Source organism: Taurulus bubalis (genome assembly GCF_910589615.1).
Source record: "Taurulus bubalis genome assembly, chromosome: 15".
Lineage (NCBI taxonomy): Eukaryota > Metazoa > Chordata > Actinopteri > Perciformes > Cottidae > Taurulus > Taurulus bubalis.
Window position 1 is genome coordinate 8,635,809 of NC_136603.1, and position 22,918 is coordinate 8,658,726.

The window sequence follows — 22,918 nt, forward strand, 5'->3', positions numbered from 1 at the left end:
TGGCTAAAATGTGTACTTCCTGCAGAGGAAAACTGAGGAAAAACAAAACAATGGAGGGGACAGAAGAAGACAACAAATCAAAATTTGAATATATGAAATTACATATTAATTTTTAATGTAAATTCAGTGTCGCCCAACCCACCAATGTGAACAAGACGTGTATAAAGTTCAGCAGAAGCTTTTGTCTTGTTCAGTTGGGAGGGTCGCAGCAGACGCCTGGACGCTTTCATCTGTTGGAGATGCCTTGGGTAAAGAGTGTAAATTGTGATTTTTTTTTCAAATGTATGATAAATGTTGTTATGTGATTAGAGGTGTTGATATTTATCTCAGTTGATGGGGAAAATAACTTTGGACAAAATTCAAACCGGTGAGGTTCATTTTTTATTAGTTGTGACTGTACCGTTGGAATTTAACGGCCAAGAAAAGCTCCTCAATGTGTTTGCCTGCCTTGCACCACAATGATAAGAAAATGTTAATGCAGGTAGAATATTTAGTTGAGCTATTATTAAAAAGGATAATAGATGACAACATTACTAAACCAGTGTTTCTGCTTCTTCCCCCCTATGTTCTACTTTGTCTCACGCATAGTGCACAAGAAAGAGATGGAGAACTCAACTGAGATTGTGTCTTTTGTGCTGGCTGCATATGGTAATATTGGAAACTTAAAATACCTGTATTTTATCATAATGCTGTTATGGTACCTCTCTATTTGTGTGTCAAACACAATTCTTATTGTGGTCATATATATGGACAGGACATTGCATGAGCCGATGTATATATTATTATGTAATTTATTTGTGAATGAAATGGGTGGTAGCACTTCATTGTATCCTCTTCTGCTCTCACAGATGTTTTCCGATACACATGAGGTGACACTGCCATGGTGCTTTCTGCAGATGTGTTGTATCTACACATGTAGTTCTGTTGAGTTATGCAGTTTAGCAGCTATGGCCTATGACAGATATGTCTGTATATGTTATCCTCTCCACTACAATGTCATTATGAGCAGAGGGAGAGTAGGTAAGATGCTTCTGCTTATATGGATGTATTCATTTGCTAACTTTATTTTCTCATTTTCATTCATCATCCCTTTGACATTTTGTGGAAATGTCATTGACAAAGTGTTTTGTGACCACCACTTAGTGATAAAACTTGCATGTTCAGTCTCAGTACTTGCCAGCATATCTGACCTGCTTTTTGCCTTTGCGACTGTGGTTATCCCATTAAGTCTTATTTTAGTCTCTTATGTGAAGATTTTGTCGGTTTGTCTAAATACATCCAAAGAAAACAAACAGAAAGCCATTAGCACCTGCACACCTCAGATTGTCTCACTGTCAAATATGTTTCTTAGCGCCATTTTTAATTTTGCAGATTCCAGGTTTGATGTGGCCCGTGTACCAGATAAAGTGCGCATTACTTTATCTGTATATATCTTCATTGTGCAACCAATGATCACCCCTTTTATGTATGGATTGAAGCTACCCAAAATAAGACAATCATGTAAAATAATTTTATTTGATAGAAAATAAATATTTGGGATATTGTACACTGTTCTCTGATGTGTTTCCGTCACCATGAAAAACATTTGAAACTAAATTAAATATTTGTCTTAATGTTGCAATAGTGTTTTCCCAAAACAACACTATCATGTACAATACTTCTGCTTGATAGAAATACATATTTGTTTTATTATGTACCTACATTTTTTAATAACTTAAAACAAAAGAAAATGAAGCATGTGTTTGTGTGCACAGAGGACCAATCTGGTGCTACACATACAATGAATGTTTTCTGCAAAATACAGATACAACACTTGGGTTGACAAGCACAACACAGCGTATGCTTCCATTTTGTACACAGAGATTCTCATTATCTCTCAAATTCACCATGAATAGTATCAAAATACCACACGTGTACTACATTAAAAGATTACACCTCTGAAACTCTTTTGAGGATGAGAGGAAGCCTGACTGGAGTGCTTTAGAAAGTGGTAGGAGGCAGACATAACATTTTGTCTGGAAAACAAAAGGTGTTTATTTACAAGAGTGGCCCTGCTACACGTTTAACCAAACATATATACAAACAAACAAATAGTCAACAATGCTTAACTGTCTAAAACTCAACTCATAATAAAGGTAACTTTGAACCTGACATCACGTGCACACAGCTACACACTGATGTTCATTTGCTATACAATTACAACCATGCATGTGTTTTACTTAAACAACCAATGTTGATATTCTATCAAATGTAAAACACAAACAGACCCGGGATAGTAAGTGTCTTCAGTTACATATCATGATGGATGATAGCCATAGGGCTAAACAAACAAGACCGTTAGTCCTCAGTCACGGGACAGGAGGTCAGCAATGGCATTTTTGTATCCTGGTTTCACTCTTTCACTCTTTACTTTTAACAGAACAATATCACCACCATCTCATTACAGATGTGAACTTGCAATTTTATGTTGAAAATATTCTTATTTGTGTTTGTTTATTTTTTCTATCTTGAGTGAGGAGTTGTTTGTTATCCAACATAGTTTTCTACATGAATGCCTACTGTAACAACAGGCAGAGTAATGCATTCATTGATTGCTTTTGCCACCAGAGGGCAGCATCAGACCAGAGTGTAAATGTGTGCGACCTCTGAGAACTGGTCGCAGGTCTTGTGGAGAACATTACATGTTAGAGGACAACAAGTTGCATTAAGCACTTCGTAAAGACTGACACATATGTCGGTTTGGGTGAAGACTACAAGGTTGATAAATGGAGGGGAAATAGACAGCAGTTAAGTTGCATTGTGGGTAATGTAGGCTCCAGGTTCGACAATGTTATAGCAGTGCAATGCTTAATGGGAGGAGTACTCTTTGTCCCTCAGCTGTCTTTACTCCAACGAGCCCCACTAGGGCTCCTACATTTATACATTTGATAAAATCATAAAGTTATTGCTGGATTTGCTGAGAAGTGACGAACACAGAAGGTAATCATCACTGCCACATGGAAATCAGTGGCATATTAAATGTAACTTTTGTGTATCGATTTTGTATGAGGTGCTGTTGCACATCAGTGATCTTCTGCTTCAGTAGAATCTCAGTGAGAGAGAAACATCAGTTCTGTTCTCAGTCCAGCACCTTTCCCTCCAGCCAACATCAAAGGAGATTTCTCCTCTTTCTCCCTTAGAATTAACTATTTGTGTACTTCTGTTTGCCTGTCTGTAGAGGATGCTGCAGCGCCGCAAACTAAAACAATATGTTGCAGGGGATTTTTACAGATGTGCAGCTGAAAACAACCCTAAACAAAAAAAACACCTTTTGTTCAATGCTGATATATTTATTTAAGACGTGTCGGTCTGTTCAACTTTCATTGAGTAACATATGTTTGCAGGTAAACAACATCACCCGATTTAAGAACTATTCTCAGTCATGTTGCTCTGTCTGAATGGGGGTGGTTTGACAAAACGCACTGTTTTCACATTTACACAGAATTGCTTTTTTCTTGTACGATTACAGCTGCAGTCAAATTCCTTGTCTTTTCAGACATATGCAGCATATGATTCTAAAGACAGTGCAAGCAATGGAGGATATCAAGTTATGGATAGCATTAAGGGCTACAGGGCTTGTTGATCACTTCTTGGCCAAATGTCCTGCTAAGCAGCATCACAATGTGGCCTGTGTGTCATTGCTAAGTCTAGAAAGTCATGTGTCCTCCTGCCCATGAATGAAAAGTTATTTCCCCGCCGTGCCATTAGGTTTCGGTAGAAGGCATTAACGGCCAAACATGGTTTAGGTGGTGCGTTATTTAACAATAAATACCACGCATATGTTGACAAAACAATCAATGTCTATACTTCCTCTGCGATTGAGATTGTTTTGTCAACCGCTGTTTCCAAGGTCAGGAATCTACTGTGAAGCTCAACTGTGCTGCATACAAACCACAGGGATCAATGCATTACAAACCGTATCATTTTTATTCAAACTGTACACATACAACAGGTTTATCTCATTAAAAAACAAGTGAAAAAGACAAAAATGAGTATCCCCATAAATACAATATGCCTTTAAAAACAGAGTCTGTGTTTTCTTGGTAGGTTGCATATGTTCCAATAAAAAAAACAAAAACACACACACTCATAATCCTTCTGGAAACGTAGTACAAGACAAACACATGGGTCTGGTATCATTGATACGGGAGGATCTCAGAATACTTTTGCACCATTTACTTAAAACACAGACGAGAGATGACTCGTGTAGAGGAGTGTTTACATGTTTCCTAACTCAATCCTACGTACTAACTTTAACCATTGTTGAGGTATGTAGTGCATTCACATGGGAAATGTGACAGTTCTTGTATACAAACTGCTTTAACAGTATAAGATTGGTACTTAGGGTATATATCTAGTATTAGTGTGGATTCAGGACAGAATTTAAGAGATTAGGCATAACAAAAATAGCAGGTCTATAAGGCCATTATGTTGTGAGTTTACCCTTATTGCTGCCGGATGTTTGAATTCATCATTTACAGGTGACTTATGCAGAGATCATGTGCTATACAACAAGAAACGAAACCTTCTGACAAACATATGCGGCCATCAGTCAGGATGAAAACACGCTTTTCTGCTCATGTTTCCCCACGAGTTTTCCTTCTGATTTTATTATTTAGAGCGAGAAATAAACTGGTTTGTTAAATAGATTCAAACAGCCGGTGTGCTGCATAGAACAGAGGATTCCTGGGACTAAATCACTGGCTACTTTTGTTTTATGTTGATGCCATTATTACCAATAATGTGAGGACATTGTTATTCTAAAGTTAGTTTCCTCACTTGAATTTAGTGTTTAGTTTCCACTGACATTTCAAAAACTACAGAAGTTTAAAAAAAAATAAAAAATACAACAAAGAATAGTTCCGAAAACACTTTAGGGATTTATTTTTTTTTAAAAAAGGTGTCCAGTTAGTTACAATTTTGTAGTAATAAATTGCTGTATTGTCTCCAGTGATTTGGTTCCAGATACGACCCTCGACCTCTGCAGAACACGGCACAGTCTGTCTCCACTGCTCTTTCTCCGCCTCGAAATAAAAAAATATTCCCACAGTTGTGACCTTTGACCTCCTACCGGCGTTTCCATGATTTAGAACATCAAACATGAGTCCTGTTTCCAGACGCAGAGAAAATAAAAAAACAGTTTCTTTGCATTTGAAGGCTTCTGTAACGTAGCCCAGACTCTTAGAATAAAATGACTCATTAAAAACTCTTAAATGTTCAGTCTGCATGTTACCATGAGACACTTCAAGTGAAAATATAAAGGGATGGGGGGGCAGTTACACTGGGAAGAATACAGGCGTGAATGTGTACGGTCATCTTTATCCGGGATAAAATAACATCGGAATCCGGAGCGACCATTTCCACTCTGCGTGGATCAAATCTGTATCCTTGAAATGGTGCTTTGGGTGTCTTAAAAGCTTAAAAGTCGTTTTTGATGGAGGGATCTAACAGTTGAGAGACCACACACAGAGACAAACAATGAGCGGTTGTGTCTTCATTGCAGAGTGGAGGCCTGTGTGTGTGTGTGTGTGTGTGTGTGTGTGTGTGTGTGTGTGTGTGTGTGTGTGTGTGTGTGTGTGTGTGTGTGTGTGTGTGTGTGTGTGTGTGTGTGTGTGGTCTCTTTAACTGTTTAAATCCGTCATTTTTAACACTTTTAACCTTTAGGACAGCTGTGCAAACCAATACATAACTTCATTCACCTTCGGAGTGAACATTCAATACAAGAGCAAATACTCAGTCGGAAAAATAAAGCAAAAAGGAAATAAAAGTTTAAAAGTTTGGGTTTTTGGGCAGCTACATGACAGGTGAGTCATGAGTTGATGGATTATTTCTCAGATTAAAAACAGGCGAGATTGTACTCTGCAATTTCTCACACACATATTAAAGCAATGTATAATCCAGGCATCCGTAATTAATGAATTCACAGTCAGCGGGGTGCGGCGGCTGTCGGGGCCAAACCTTTGACCTTTGCGCTGCAGCATGGGCAGAAGGCCACACTTGACACATCAGTCTTTTCTGTTATGGTGAGAAACTCTCACCAGGGTTGACAGGAAGTACATACAAAATTGTGATATTGAGGATATAAATCAATAATAGGGAGTTTCATATCAAAAGTAACCTCATCAGTCAGGCAATACAGTCCAGGGACCAGTATGGCCATTCGCACCAGTTTATAATCCAAAAGATGCAAAAACCAGGAGTGTGGGCTGTCTGATGATGACAAAACAAATGTAAAAATCAAATAAGAAATCAGCCAACTTCTATCGAATATAGATCAAAGTTTGGTTGTGTGACTGAATTGCTGTCAAAACATTAAAACAAACTGTCAAAAATAGTATTAAAAATGAAAGCTATTTGACCTCATTTACATGGTTATTATATCCAAAACATCGTGGCCTCTTTTTTTCTCTACTCCAAAACTTCACACCGTTGTCTCCCCGTGGTTGCCGTTGCTGAGCCGCTTGTAGAACCTCCGCCATGACTGCAGAGTCTTCCCGGACCAGACCCAGAAGCCCGAGGTGATCCCGACTATCATGGTCATCAGGTATTTTATCATGAACACGGTGAAGTCCGGCGTCATGGGGGCGAAGTTGTGGACCGGGCAGGGCACGGCGTACCGCTTGCAGGTCTGCATGTGCCAGGTCCGCTGCCAGTGCTCCCTGAAGGCCTGCTCGTAGAAGTAGCAGGCGATCACGATGGTGGCCGGCACCGTGTAGAGCACGCTGAACACCCCGATGCGCACCATCAGCTTCTCCAGCTTCTCCGTCTTGGTGCCGTCGTGCTTCATGATGGTGCGGATCCGGAACAGGGACACAAAGCCGGCCAGCAGGAAAGACGTGCCGATGAACAGGTAGACGAACAGCGGCGCCAGGACGAAACCGCGGAGCGCGTCCACGTTGAAGATCCCAACGAAACACACCCCGGTCAGCACGTCGCCGTCCACCCGGCCCATGGCAAGGATGGTGATGGTCTTGATGGCCGGGACGGCCCACGCGGCCAGGTGGAAGTACTGGGAGTTGGCTTCGATCGCCTCATGGCCCCACTTCATCCCGGCGGAGAGGAACCAGGTCAGGGACAAAATCACCCACCAGATGGAGCTGGCCATGCCAAAAAAGTACAGCACCATGAAGAGGATGGTGCAGCCCTCCTTCTTGGTGCCCTGGGCCACTGTTCTGTAACCGTCATCCTTGAATTTATCCACACAAACAACTTTGTCCTCCAGGAAAAACCCAGCGGCGTAGGCAACTGCCACCATGAAGTAGCACCCGGATAAGAAGATGATGGGCCTCTCCGGGTACCTGAAGCGCCGCATGTCTACCAGGTAGGTGAGCACTGTGAATAAGGTGCTCACACAGCACAAGATGGACCAGATCCCGACCCACAGCCGCCCGAATTTTACCTCATCCTCCCGGAAATACATGATGCCGGTTGGTTTGGTGGGCTCGCATGGGGCCCCGCAGTCGTTGACCCCCATAAACCGGTAGCCCAGGTAGGGCGGCACCTCCAGCTGCAGGGGGCACGAGAACTGGTGGTACTGGTTGTTTTGGGGCGGGCGTTGGTTGGGTCGGCCTATGTTTGTCGGAAGGGTAACCAGGTCCGGCGCGTTGGGGGAGGAGGAGGACGGGCTGCTGGGTTCAGATGTGTTCTGGCCCACGCAGATCTCGCCGGCTCCGTGGACGGGGAAAGCCTCGCAGCGGAGCCGCTCCGGCCACTGGAAGCCGAATTTATTCATGAGGGCTTCACACCCCTGGCGGGCGCGCTCGCACAGGGACCGGCACGGGGGGATGGCCTGCTCCAGCACCGTGCACACGGGCGCGTACATGGAGCAGAGGAAGAACTTGAGATCCGCGGAGCACTGCACCTTCACCAGAGGGTAGAACTGGTGCACCTCCAGTCCGGCGTCCTCCTGGTTCGTGTGGCCCAGGAGGTTCGGCATGATGGTCTGGTTGTAGGCGATGTCGGTGCAAAGCGGGATGGAGATGGGCTGGCAGAATCCGTGTTCTGGCACCGATATTCCGCTCTCGCTGTTGTAATTTTGAGCCGAAGTGGACGAAAAAGAGAGCCCGCACACAAGCCACATGATCCGCAGCAACACGGAGCCAGTGGTGGACCTGGCCGCCGCCATAGTTGAGGAGGAGGAGGAGGAGGGGGGAGGGAAGGAAAAACTTTGATCCAAGTAGGGCGACTTGAAAACGGCAAAAAAAGCAAAGAAATCTACATTAAATGTCGCGAAACTTCGCTTGTGGTCCGAGTAATTCGAGCTGGAATGGCGGTAGCCGTCTTTCCCTCCTGTTTTTACGACGATAAATCCAAGTGAAATGTTCGCCGTGTCATGACTTCTTGATGGTCTTTGTAAGTGACTCCAGGCAGCCCACTCTCACTCCCGACCCGGTGAAAAACAACTTAAAGTCCCATTTTCTTCCAAGTTGCGCGAACCCAAGTTACTCCAGCGCGTGCGACGCGTGCCCGCGGTTACTTTAGCGCCGAACTAGACGGGTTTTAAACATAAAAAGGTTTATATTTCCATCGGTTTTCGACTTGACTTCACACAGCGCGTCGGTTCACATGCTGAGCGGTTGGAAGTCCAGAGGCTCGCTCTCCTCACTCCGTGCGGATTCCACCGGTTTCAAGGCGCCCCCTTCATTCACAAGACCTTCAGGCAGAAAACAGGGCGCCTTGAAACCCATGCCGCATCTCAGCCAATCACGGCCTTTGTTTTCCTTAAGGACTCGTTTCTGATTGGCCTTTACTCCCTATAGAAGGAAATGTGTTACAGTAATTACATTACAACAGAGACTTTACAAAAGGAATAATATATTTTTCTAGTTACGTTTAAAAAAATATATAAATGCCTTTAGTGGCTTTTCATTTCATTAATGACACATAACATATGTTTTTTTGAATCCCTGCAAGGATGTAAATCCTAAACAGCAATAGGCCTATAACATCACTTTGACACATCTGTGGACCGTCAAATTCTTCTTGTAATTCTTTCTTTCTTATTTTTTTCTCCAACTGCTTATGAATGAATGTACATTTGTTGTCATTTTTAATGCAGCAAAAAATGTTTTACACTCTTAAAATCTGTTAATGTAGAGTAAGTTACTGTTACTTTTGTCGAGGTGATCTGTTTAAGTTTAAAGCTTTTTGCCCATCAACTATTTTAGTGCAGCTGTGGAGTTGAGCTCTCTCCATCTCTTCACTGAATCTCCACACACACACACAGTCACTCACTGTGTGCAGGACATGTAAACACATTGCAACGCAGTGAGCAAACCATGAAAAAAAAAAACTAAATCGATTCCAGCGTCCTAACCACTCGACCACAGCAAGCACCGCAAGAACCTGTTGCTGTTTACTGCTAAAGGGTTCCAAACTACTTGGTTTGCAAACATTCAGATGCGGCTCCTGCATTGATCTGTATCATTGTGTGAATCAACAGCAACAACAGTCAAAGCAGCAGTAAATTGGATTGACAGCATGATCAATCTGCCCACAGGCAACCAAGTGTGGGAGGTGTAGAAGGGTTCCTGGTGGCCTTACCGCATTTGGTGTGTTTCTACCCCGAGTGGGATAAAAGAGGGTGGGGGTACGGTAGGGTCGGGTGGGGGAAGGGACAGGAAGAAGAGAGAAGGTCGAAGAGGGCAGGGGGAGAAAGAGAAGTAGAGAGAGCAGGAAGAGAAGCTGAACCAAAAGGAAAAGTCAGTAGAGTTCCCCGCTGTAAAATGGCCTATAAAAAAAGAAGGCTAGTTAGATTGAAATAGGCCAGTAGGCCAATCTGGATTTCCGACCCACCCCAGATTGATAAAAAAAAATCTAGAAACTAATTCAGGAAAAATGCTTTGTGCTGACCATAAAACAACAAAAAGGTCTAGAAAAGTGGGCTGGACTTTCTAAGATGGTCCTATGGGACAGGGACTACTTTCTCTCATTCAGCACTCCCATACATATTCTCTTCACAAGTAAAAATAAGAGACTAACGTTGGGAGGCGGGCAGCTAAACAATGATCTGAGATTCATAATAATACTTTCTTATGAAGATTCATCACTGCAGGCTTCCTCTTTCACATTACACAATGTTTTCACATTTGATGTATTGTTATACAAATATTGATTATTTAATCTCACTTTAAAACTAGATTAAACTATTGTATTCACTCCCTTGCCTTTGGATGATGTTTAAGTACTCACCATTATCTACCTTGTGCTTATATGAATTTCCTTTTTTAATTGTTTTATTTTAAGACATACATTTTATTTTTTTTATATTTTACTAAATTATTTTAAAGGGATTTTTTTTACTGAATTTAATAAAACTGCCTCCCCCAGCTTTAAGTGGCAAGTTAAAAGAAACGCAGACAGATACAGGCCTGTTTTTCCTGAGTGATTTTGTAAATTAAATCAGGCTAAAACCTTATTGGCAGCTGTGTCTTTTTCATCTACCCAGCCGGTGCTTCTCATATGCACACTGACCTCAATCTCATCCCAACAGGCAACACGCTGATTACTGAAAAGCAGATTGTATTGATGAGCATAAGCAGAGGAAGTTGGTCTGCCGGAAACATTTTCAATATGTTGTCTGGTTGTGAACAGTTTGTTCACTTTCCAGACTGTCAGCTTTAGTGCAGCTGTAGTGTGTGTCAGATCTTTGGCCTCCGTGTCAAAGTATGCTAAGAAAAGGCACTATAATTACATCCATATGAGCTAAATGACAAACACACAGCGACTATGGCTGGGAGCTTGAGATAGCTCAACTATCAAACTGAGGGAGGAGTCCAATTTGCTGGCTACTGCCTCTGATGAGAGGATTAGTTTCACAGGTTGGATTAAGCCTCGGTATAAGGAGCTGATGAGCAGCTATGTAATAATTAAAGACTCCAGCTATTAAAGGTATTGATTAAGAATGTTGTTAGTACACTGATTTCCCAAGAGGGTATTGGACAAATCACCATCTGAATGTCACAGCCAGTGATGTTAGACACGAAGGAAGCGGTTAAGGTGGCTGGGTGGGTGGACGGATAGTTTCTGGACTCTGATGAGTGAGCAGCCCTGTAAACTAATAAAGTTATCCAAAACAATCAACTGGATTTCAATCATAACATTGCTTGATGCATGGATTTATAGGTTTTGCTACATTTTCTGTCTTCTGTATTGTGGGACGTGATATACAGACCTCTCCTCTGTTGTCCTGTAATGTGTGCACGTGTAGAGCCATGACAAAGCAGGTCAATCCATACACAATATGATATTATTTCCCCTATGACCTTACGGCAGTAACCAATACTGCAGTATTGTAACTATCATATGATGATAATCATGGTGTCAAAATAGGTCTAACTAATGTTAGAACAATATAGACAAAAAAAAGGTAAATCAAAAGCATGCATACAATACTTAGAATGGTTAATATCATCATCCTAAAATTAACAAGCATGCTTCCTAAAATCTCTATATATATCACCATATGGCAAATGTGCATGTACAATATGATATTATTCATATTATCTACAATTGTGAAAAATGGCAAAAAGCTGTAGAAACATTCATTTTAATTTGGAGCTTTAGAATTTTGTCTGAAGACTACTAGCCATTAATTGGGGACCACAAATTTGGAGGATGATTGATGATATAAGAATGTCTAGCAGATATATAATATTTCACAAGTATAGCCACACATGCACAGACATATAAACACATGCACTTTGTTCAAATATACATTAATAATGGAGGCAGGGTGATGGTGTTTTGAACGGTGTTTTGAATGGTCTGGAAATGACTTTGATCTCTCTCACTCACACGCTGGTGTTTCTCCCTGTGGTGTAAAACACAGCAGTTAGTAGCCACTCCAGGTCAAATGAACGCACTCCATCGCGTTTAACTGTAGCCGTTTGTTTGTGTGTGTGTGCGTATTTATGTGGATAGTGTCTGCAGTGGTCAAGCAGATGTGGGAAGTCCAGCAGGTTTCCAGACAGTCGGTCACTGTTTGGACTGCGGTCTGCTGCAGCTGGACATCTGCTGGAGAGGGGGGGCGGGGGGGCGGGGGGGCGGGGGGGGGAGTTAGACAAACAACAACTACATTTACAGTAGACCAAGGTGAAATAAACAAAACAAAAAAGATGTTGATGGTTTGGACTGCTCAGTTCAATGATAGCCAGAGCCATGACCGCCATGCCAAGTATGTGAGCTACCGTGTGAAACCCAATACTGAACAACTATTTAGATGTGGAGTCGAGGTGGAAAAACACAAGACTTTTTGTTTGGTCTGAGGAGGATTTCAAATTTGAGGACGGCTTACAGAACATGTTGGTTGACCAAGTTGGTCTAACCAGCGCTAAGTGTTTTTGAGGAGTAAGCTAAAAAAATGTTTCAACATGCCGGTCTAATTCATGCGTTTATCCATATGTGTGTGATTTCTATATAAAGTTATATGAATTTGTAATCTTTTTGTAGTTGCATTTGCAAACTTAGAAACTACATGCTGGTTCAGTATTTTGCGGTTTCTTGGAAACCCATGAAGCCTGGGCATCTATTCATCCATTGATTTATATGAAAAGTCTCCAGGGGTGGTGCAGATACTTCACCAAAAAGTCAACAAACATTTTCAGGAATTTTTTGGGTGTTCTTCTCTCTCTCCAGTGTGCAGTATAGAGTTATTCTTTAACTTTTTAATGTTTTATTTGAATTGTCTGCGGCACACTGTCTCACCAAATACACGGGTGTGAGGTTGGACATGCTTACTTTGACCTTCTCTGCATTAAGTCTGGTTTTGTGAATATCAATAGTGGTTTAATATAATATGGTGTTTTGGTTCACTCCCACCACTCTCTTGTTTTGAGCCGAAGCAGGCAACTATTCAGAGTTATAAAGCTCTGAAAATGACACTGTATGCTATACTTGTCCTGCACCAAACAGCAGACAGAAAAATTAAGCGACCAGCTGGTGAACTTACTTGATCATTTAGCAGATAAAGAACAAGAGATCTTCTTCAGGAAACGATGACGAGCAAAACAGAGCTTAAAGGATAATTCATTAATTGGCTTTGCATTCCACCTGTGGACACAAACACAACTCCAAATGCATACTAATGTCGCTCCATATCTGCTTGACCTATAAATACGAAATTGCTCGCTAACAACTTTGTCATATCAACTTAAAAGGTGACAATATGTCACAGCCATAATCTACGGCAGGTCTAATCCAAAAATGAATGTACAATCACCCCCCAACCAAAAACTCAAGGGTAACGGAAAGAAGATTACTAACTATCAAGGTGAGACTATACCCACAGAGCAGGTAGTCATGGCAACACCAACGGAGAAAAGCAGAAATAGACCAGACAACTGAAGCTAACGTAATGAAACACAGTGGGGAAAGGCATCTGATTGGCTGAGGATGATTGTGTTATGTCAAACTACTTCAAACTCAGGATAGAAGCCAACACATCCTGAATAAGACAGCTTTAAAGCGTGCTGTAAAAGGTGCTCTATTGTAATTACTATACGTTTCTTCATTAAGCTGCCTCTTGCCTGGTTTCCTCATGTGTGTCTGAGTTATGGGCTGGTATATATAGCATTATAGAAGTATGTGTGGGACACTCGTCTGAATGGGGGGAGGGGAGATCGACCTTAAGAAGTCAGCAGAGAGAGAGAGAGGAATGCAGGCAGCTGGTTTGTGTCTGTCAGTGCAACACAGAGAGCCTACAGTACTGGACTACTCTCACACACACACACACACACACACACACACACACACACACACACACACACACACACACACACGCGGATGAAAGAACGATTTATTTGGACCAACTGAGTGTGTGTTCGGTCCAGTGGCAGGCAGCAGGCAGCTCACTGGCTGACATCTCAACTCCTCGGACAAAAACTCCATACGAGTGTGGCGCAAAAAGTCAATACATGCACTTACCTACAAAATGTTGTATGCAATAATAAAATACAATCATATCAAATACAGTCTGGTCTGGTTGTAGGTCAGTATTGTTGTATTTATGCCGCTAACACAGCTCAATGGACCGACCACCTCCCTATTTATGCCGACTAATGGCTGGGAACACACACAGTGCAGCCAGAATTATGAAGTAGTATTAACTATTAAGATGGTGTTTTTCGTTGTTTGTGCTCTGTACTCTGGATTATAGGGTTCTATTTTCAGATTTAAATACATTCAATTATGATCATTTGTTGGGATTCATTTACTTTTTAATTTACCTGTAACATATTTCTGTTCTGTAATTTCTTGTTACTTATCTGGCAACATAAACAGCAACATTGATGGATCTGTCGTACGCTAATACTAGAAGGCAATAAACACAACATTATGAAATAAATACTAGACTAATCTACATCTAGCAGCTCTGTGAGACTGTGCTGTGAGCTAAATGCTAATGTCAGAATGCTAACGTGATCACAATGACAATGTTAATATGTTTAAAACGTCGATTTTGAAAATGTAAGATGATTAGAGTATAAAAATACAACAGCAGCATGAAAGCACTTAATGTCACATGATCAATAAGTGAGCCAGTGCAGGTCTTCATGTTATGGAGCCTTTCGACCTGAGGGTCTTCCAGCCTGCGGGGCTGTGCTCAGATACTGATACTGTCTGCCAGATGGCAGCAGGGTAAACAGTTTGTGCACCGGGTGGCAGGAGACCAAGATCATCATTTGGGTCTTCCACAGAGACATTGTGTGTGGTACGTGTCCTGAATGGAGCTCCCTGCCAGTGGTTTGCTCCACTGTTCGGACCAATCTCAGGAGGGCCCTGCTGTTGTGGGCAGGGAGCTGCCAAACCACAGTTGCTCTCAATCCTGTGTAAAAGTGTGTGAGGATAGTCAGGTCAACACTAACTCACTGGGACTTTGACTACCTGCCTGTATGCTGATTCATAAGTGACGAGGATGGCTGTGTCATCCGCAGTTTTTCCAATTATGCATGAGCAGTGTATTGCAAAGGAGTTATGATTAAATAGGTCACACAGCAGAGGGCTGGGACACCAGTCCCTTGGGTCAATGAGGAGGAGGTGGAGTTGTGAATTCTCACCACCTGAGGCCTAATCATCAGGAGATCAAGGACCCAGCTGCAGAAGAAGGTGTCAAGTCCCAGGTCTATGTCACCAGAATATAGGCAGTGGATCACACTCAACCAGATTAAAGAGGACGTTATCATTAAGACATGGTTTTAATGATAACTTAATTTATCTTGGAGTGTCATCAATGCACCTTGGGATATTTATGACAGAGTCAGCGTTACATATTGAAGTTGCCATGAGTTTGTCAATCTGTATTCTCAAACAGGAGAGCGACTACTGTGTGGTCACTCAACACTGGACAGTTGTGTGGAACCGGTTTGTCCAGTTTCAGTCTTTTCTTGTACGCTTAGAGCAGGAGAAAGGAGATATGATCTCTTTTCCCAAAGGCAGGGCGGGGGGAGTTTGTATAGCAGTTGTCCAATGTGTATAAACCTCTAGTAGGTATGTGCTGGTAATATGCTTGACAGAACCTTTTTTAATCCATGCGTTCATTTTCCACAAAAACGTGCGCATACATTTGGAACAGTGCTTGAGCTTAGAATGTGTGGCTTAGATAACAAAAATTAGGGTGTCAAGTCGGATGTCATGTTTAAATCATTACCAATCTGAGCTGGAGCCTGAAAATACGTTGGGAATGTCGATTGTAACCTTTCCCACTAAAGACAAAAGCCCAATGTTAGTGCTTTTTGTCCAGTGGAAAAGGATCTTTAGAAGAGCTGACCTCTAGAGGGAAGTAGAAGACTCATAGAGCTCAAGTTCTGAACTATTAAAGTAAGACCCTTCTACCTCTACTGAGAGCTTGTGTGATGCTAATTTGAGAGCCCCGTCTATTGTTATCTAACAGGGTTGTGTCGCGGCGATGACCATTAAATTAATCCAAGAGTTTCAGTGCATCTGAACATGAGCCAGCATGGTACTTGGAAGAGTGGGTTAAAGTACTTTTTCAGTGCTCTGCAAAGAACAAACAAATGAGGATTTGTGGTTGTGAAATTGCTAATGTTAAAGTCTGTTGTGACTGTGGTCGATCATATTGTATGAGCTTCAGTTAAAGTAGAAAAACCCAATACAAAAACATGCAGTAAACACACATATAGTAGTAGTTAGGGAAAGTTTGTGAGAGCATCCATTCTCAGGCGCACGGGAAGCAGAGAGCCGAAGGGACTATCATGGGAACTTACCACGATATGACCCTGTAGGTAACCATAGCAACAATATTGATGCTGTATTTGACCCCTCAGATAAACTGGGTTTAACAGATTGAGTTGAGCAACACAGTAAATCTCTGTTGTTTTCTTGACTTCACACAATAGTCTTTTACTTCCCCTCCCCCCACAGCACACACACAGCAGTCTTGGAGGTGATGTGCTAATTGATGCAAAGTAATGGAGGAGGTGAAGCCACAATGGCCGCCCCGCTAAGCTTTACACAGAGCTTTTTTTTTGCTTGCGGGGCTTGTATTCAGTAAACTTTATGTATCCTGTGAGTGTGTTTTTGATTGAGAAGTGATTAAGAAATCGGAATAAAGAAAACAGAGGAAAGTAGAGGACGAGGAAGAGGAAGATAAAGAATAGGAGCAGAGGGAGGAAAAGGGTAACACGGAGAAGGAAGAGGATTAGGAGGGGGGAGGACTCCTGCAGTTTTGAGGTCAAACACACAGCTGCGGTCATCACCTTTCACTGCAGGGGGCTCACACACACACACACACACACACACACACACACACACACACACACACACACACACACACACACACACACAGCCACACACAGCCACACACACTACTGTGATCATCACCCTCTGTGGGAGTTTGACCTGAGCCAGATGGTCACCGCTCTCTCTTTTTATGACTCTTTTTTTCGGCCATGTCCACACTAAGCCTGTGTTTTTGACACCTAAAAAAACTGAGCTTTTCAAATACGCTCTCCCCAGTGGATATGTTTCAAAACACCAGTCTAGCATTGTAGTGTGAACGAGACCAACAATGCCAAATCAATGATGTATCAATAACATGCCTTCACAGGGAGTTGTATACTAAGAGGACACATTTTATGTCCCCTCAAACTCTCTGCAATCGCTCATTTTAAATGCCAATGGAGATCACTGTGTAGGTTTGGGATTAACCTGCCTCTAATTATCCTGTAAAAATGCTGTAAAAACAAACAAAAAAGTCTCAGTGGTGGAGCACTTCCAAAAAGAAAAATAGATTAGGCTAAGAAAAAAAGAATATAGAAAAAAAACTAATCAACAACATCAATAACCCTAGTACCGCTTTCACTGTATATACTATATGTACACACTTCATATACTTTGCATTTTTGCACGTTTATTATTTAATTTTCTTAAATGTCTTCTATGTAACTCTGCTTGCTGCTGCCACAACCAAATTGTTTCCTCTTGGGGATGAATAAAGTACATATCCTATCTTATCCTATTAAAGATCAACATTTGTTAAGATCGATATTTTTTCAGACTTTTCAAAACATTTTTGCTAAATAAAAGACCACTATGTAGAGTGGAATATATTCTATTTTACATGAATGAATCCAGATTGATCTTTATTTATTGGGACGATGCAGATCTCCCTCATCACTTTCCCTGTGCAGAAAAACAGTGCTAAATCAACTTTTACTTTCGCACATTTACACAGCACATAGTGAAATTTAACCTCTGCAATTAACCCATCTCAGTATTAGGAGCATAAAACTCTTTCCAGTTAATGCAATATGATGTATTTTCTACATCCAAAATAAATTAATACATTCCACCTCATTTAACTTGTTAAGTGTATCTCCGCATGCTGTCTAACCTAACATATTTAGTTTCTTATGCATACTTACAACATTGTACATACTGCATGTCTGCCATTTTACATTTACCAAAATATGTATTATATACCACATTGCATAGATTGTAGCCAGTGCAGTACATACTATATGGTTCTATGGATCATTTGGGGGGATTATGGAAGTATTTGTAGATGAACTAAACTAACTAACTAGTATAAATTTAAGTCCTTCGATGTTTCTGGTCTAGGTATTTAATGCACGGAAATGTTGTTTCTCAGAAGGTCAGCTTGTTTGTGTGTTTGTGTGAGTGTATAGATCAAGCCAAATTACCCAGTTCCTAAAATGTTTTTATCAGGCTCCAAACATGTGTTTCCAATGTTCTTTAAATACGTTGCACACACACACACACACACACACACACACACACACACACACACACACACACACACACACACACACACACACACAGTATTTCCAGGGCCAAATTGTTCAAATGAAACCCCTCCCTTGTTGAGACAGACTTCATTTTTCTTCTTCTTTTTCTATCACACTGCATGTGAATAAAAAACTGATAAAGAAAGAGATGCAAAGCTGACTGTGGGTGTGTATCAATACCAAGAACATCAAGTAGGATCTTACACACGTTAGATAAGTTCACTTTGGAAGATTCACCTGTTGAGAACACACCGTTTAACCCCAAAAAAAGAAAATGACAATAATGGCAATTATGGCTTCATAGCTTTAGTTAACTAGTGTTTAAATGTAACAACTATCAGGAATCAAAATGATAATTTATAATATGAGTCTTTAATATGAGTAAATCCCAAATTCAAAAATGTTATTTTCATCAATAGATGTTAAGTTATAATAAGGCGAAATAAATCTCTCTCTGTTGTTTTTCATAAAAACATTTGCTTTTCAAGAAAAGGCAAACCCAGGATGGCGTGTGTGTGTGTGTGTGTGTGTGTGTGTGTGTGTGTGTGTGTGTGTGTGTGTGTGTGTGTGTGTTACCTACTCCTCTACTCCTCACGACATCGTGGTCAATCAAACCACTCGCTCAGACTTGCTGTGTCTTTGTGGCCTGGCTGTAACCCTGTATGGTTTCACCCACCCACACACACACACACACACACACACACACACACACACACACACACACACACACACACACACACACACACACACACACACACACACACACACACAAACACACACACACACACATACACACACACACACACACACACACACACACACACACACACACACACACACACACACACACACACAGCCGCTGCAGTCTTATAAATCCAGATTGTGTAGTTTCCAGCAGCAGAAGTTTATGAGGGATTGGCCAGGGGAATACGCCTGCTCAGGTCACGACATGGGGTTACTGTGTGTGTGTGTGTGTGTGTGTGTGTGTGTGTGTGTGTGTGTGTGTGTGTGTGTGTGTGTGTGTGTGTGTGTGTTTATATGATGGGGTACAGAAAGATTGGGATGTTTTGGGATGTTCTATGTCCAAACCTTTTTCAAGGCATGCCTGTGTGTCTCCTAGTCCGCTGTAGTTTCCTCTCTTTTTTTGTATAGTTTGAAAATGAGATTTAAACGTGTTTGAGGCAAATGCCGTTACGCCATTGTTGCATAGAAATACAAATTAACACACAAGTTACTTTCAAAAGTCGGCTGATGTGGTGGGTTCAAGTTATGGTGAGATTTTTTAACAGTGACTGGCAGATTTACAGTAATCCAATATAATGCTGATAGTTTTAAATTAGAACATGAACAACAATGACATCAACAGTGTGTCGCTTGATTGAGCTGAATTTCACAACAACACTGAGATGTTTGTATGAATATTAGATTAGGAAGAAAAGGAGCACATGCTGCATTTAAGACCCTATAGAAGCAAATGCCAGCAGCTGTGATCCTTTAATGTTTTCTGTTCAGCTCCAAAAAGGCAACAATATTAGGCCATTTCTCTGGATTCCCTGCCCTTGATGCTTTTTTGTGTGCTTGTTTTATTGCAGGCAATAAAACAAGGAGCCAAAACCTGCTGGACACTTTTATATAGAAACACTTAAACGGCAAACAAGACCTGATCACGAACATGGGTGAAAGAAAGGGAAAGGAAAATAAAAAAGGGAGGGGAAAGGATGTAGCAGTACACAAACACACACACACACACACACACACACACACACACACACACACACACACACACACTCACACACACACACACACACACACACGGCTTGATAGTCTCACAAACTGCTTGAAACCGTTCAGCTTAGAGAGTCCAAAGCTTAGAAGTTGTCGATGCCAAAGGGGCAACAAAGAACAGCAGAAAGCATGTTTTAGTTTAAATACTTTTAGAATTGGTCATATTTCAGTCATTCTTAGACAAACACACCCGTAACTCTTTTTGGGCATCGGTGGTGTGTGAGTCAGAAGTAGTAAAATCACCCTGAAGTATTGAGGAGCAAATGAGCAGATGTTCCACTTATACCTTTAGGTATTTCTCCAGAGACTGACTCACCGAATCTTCAGACTCCAGATCCATGGAAAAGTTGATGTAGCCCTTCTCTGTCAAGAACAAGGAACAATGCAAATAAAAGAGCTTATAACATGAGAGACTTTGTATAACAACTAAACATTATCACAAAAATCATGCTTGGTATGAACATATTATGCAAAATGTCCTGTGTTGTGAGAACATTGTCGACAGGGTTACTTTGTTCAACCTAAATTTCAAACCCTGGTTAGTGTAAATGCGTCCATGGCGTGATTGTATCTCTTGTGGTTCTGGTGCTCAACATCTGGGGGGCAATCTGAGCTCCTAAAAAAGCAGGTGTTGCCAATGCTGCTTTTGCATCTCAGAAGAGGGAGACCTCTGCTGTTCCAATGCACAACTTGAGCCGATGGGGCATCATGTGCTCACCAACATTCACACAGATATAGTACATGCATATTGTTATCTTATAATAACAGCCATCATGGGAGAAGGCTAATACGCTAATATTAATTACGACCTTTTTATAACCCTAACTTACATGGTGGTTAATTACCTCATATTCTATTTTTAAAAAGTAGGACTACATTTTGAGTGTTTTTGTGTTAAATTCTTTGGACAGTGAAAGTCATTTTGGCTTCTTGTATCGCATAAAAAACACAGGATAATAATTAAATTCAGAACCTACCTTGAAAGTGTGTCAGCATCTGGAGAAAGCATTACTGCAAGTTAACAGAGTAACGTCACAACATTGAATGATGACAGCTATTCATTCAACACGTAAATGTATTTATAAACTCGCCTAATATCCAATACTTATTCTAGGACTTAGGTCCATGTACGCTGCTCGTTTGTTTTGAAGTTTAGTTGAAAAAACGAAGATACAGAAGTACCACGGAAAAGCACAACTGATTTTTCTTTTTTTTTCGTCCGAATCCAAAATCTAAACTTAAATAACTAGCCGATCTTGGTTTTTGCTAATTCTTCTTTTGTTTTTTATTTTGAAGGCAGACGCACAGCAAGGCAGGCAACCCGGAAGTACGAGTCTGTCAAAATAAAAGCCGCGGCAATAGAATAATTGTAGGCAAGTAATGTAGTTTAATCAAAGTCATTTTTGTGTGCAGAGTTGTAGCTGTTAGCACTTATGCATATTTCCACTGTATTGAGCTATTTCTTGTGTAAACGCAGAGCAGTAAAGGTGTTTACCCTTTCTACCATTAGATGGCAGTATAAGTGTATTTAAACCATACATTTAGTTATAATTACCTGTGTCTTTGATCTAGGTTATTGATAAAGACATATGCTGTTTATTTTCTCTGATATTTAATGTTCATGGTTAATTTGCAACCTAGTTATATACATCATGAATTTACTTGTTACATTTGTGTCATTTTAGAACCAAACATTCCTACATGGAAGAGTGAGCATGTGTTGATTACAAGGCAATAAATAATGACAATTAAAAAATAAAGAGACAATTGGTTTATTCTTACCTATGCTTCCCATTTTTACCTTGTTTACTATATAATCACTGCATCACCGTTACTGTCATACTCAATTGTTCTGTTGTAACTCTGCTCTCAGTGTCTTTGCCCCTCTGACAAAATCACATCATCGTAATGTAGGCACTTTAATCTAAAGAATGGTACAGCACTGTATTGTGTGTGAACACTGTGGTCGGAGTTGACGATATGAGTTATTACATAAGACTGAAACATGGAGAGCACAGCTCAGGTTTATAGTAGTCAAATTATTGTTTTCGTCGTATGTCTATGTCTGCGCATGTACATTTAGATAAGTAATATTCATTGTATTAACTCTGATTCTGATTATATAAAAAACAATATAATAATAGAGGTAGTTTGCTGTTCCTGTAAAACTGAGCAACAGGGCTATTGGGTCCCCAAAGATTACATGTCGGTCATTAACACATTTACATCAGTAGGTCATGACCTTCCTTAGCTAAGAGCAGGAGCTCACATGTACTTTTATCTGATCCAATGACACTCTTTGGAGAAGACCTCACAATTTTCAGATACGGGAAATGGACATCACCCTGGACAACATTTTGAGAATATTTAAGGTCAGTAAAAGATTTACAATCTTGCACAACAAAGTAGGTATTTCGATATTTGTATTTTAGTTTCAACTTCAGTGCCAGAATTTCAAAAATGTTTTTTTCTCCACACTTTCACTAACTATGCATAAATGCATATGTTTTGCAAGGGGTTGTAAATGTGACCCAACGTCCGCAATTATATAAGGTTATATAACGTTAATACGTTTATATACCTGTTATTCTTTTTCTATAAGTATGTGTCTAAACAACATTAAATACAGCTGTATAGATCATTATTAAAGACAACATTAAATACATCCGTATAGGTAATTATTAAAGACACTGGTAGAAGGGGGAAACACTTTTACTCAGTGGTCCCTCAAGAAATAAATTACAATGTTAACTTGGTATGTGTTTGCATCATATACTGTAAATAAAAATATATTGCCTACAATCCTTCTATTGCCGAGGCTTTTATTT

The 22,918-nt window shown here is 40.8% G+C and overlaps 2 protein-coding genes across 2 annotated transcripts; one reads left to right on the forward strand and one right to left on the reverse strand.

Annotated features, from left to right (window-relative positions):
* Positions 1-563: 563 nt before the first annotated feature.
* On the forward strand, positions 564-1,529 carry LOC306748108 (olfactory receptor 6B1-like; the record flags this gene model as incomplete). The annotated part of the gene is made up of 1 exon (XM_079231234.1): positions 564-1,529. One exon carries the CDS (start codon positions 564-566, stop codon positions 1,527-1,529), a length of 966 nt encoding a protein of 321 aa, XP_079087360.1.
* A 4,931-nt stretch (positions 1,530-6,460) lies between these two features.
* LOC306747759 (frizzled-7-A-like) lies at positions 6,461-8,164 on the reverse strand (the record flags this gene model as incomplete). The annotated part of the gene is made up of 1 exon (XM_079230852.1): positions 6,461-8,164. One exon carries the CDS (start codon positions 8,162-8,164, stop codon positions 6,461-6,463), a length of 1,704 nt encoding a protein of 567 aa, XP_079086978.1.
* Between the last annotated feature and the right edge of the window lie 14,754 nt (positions 8,165-22,918).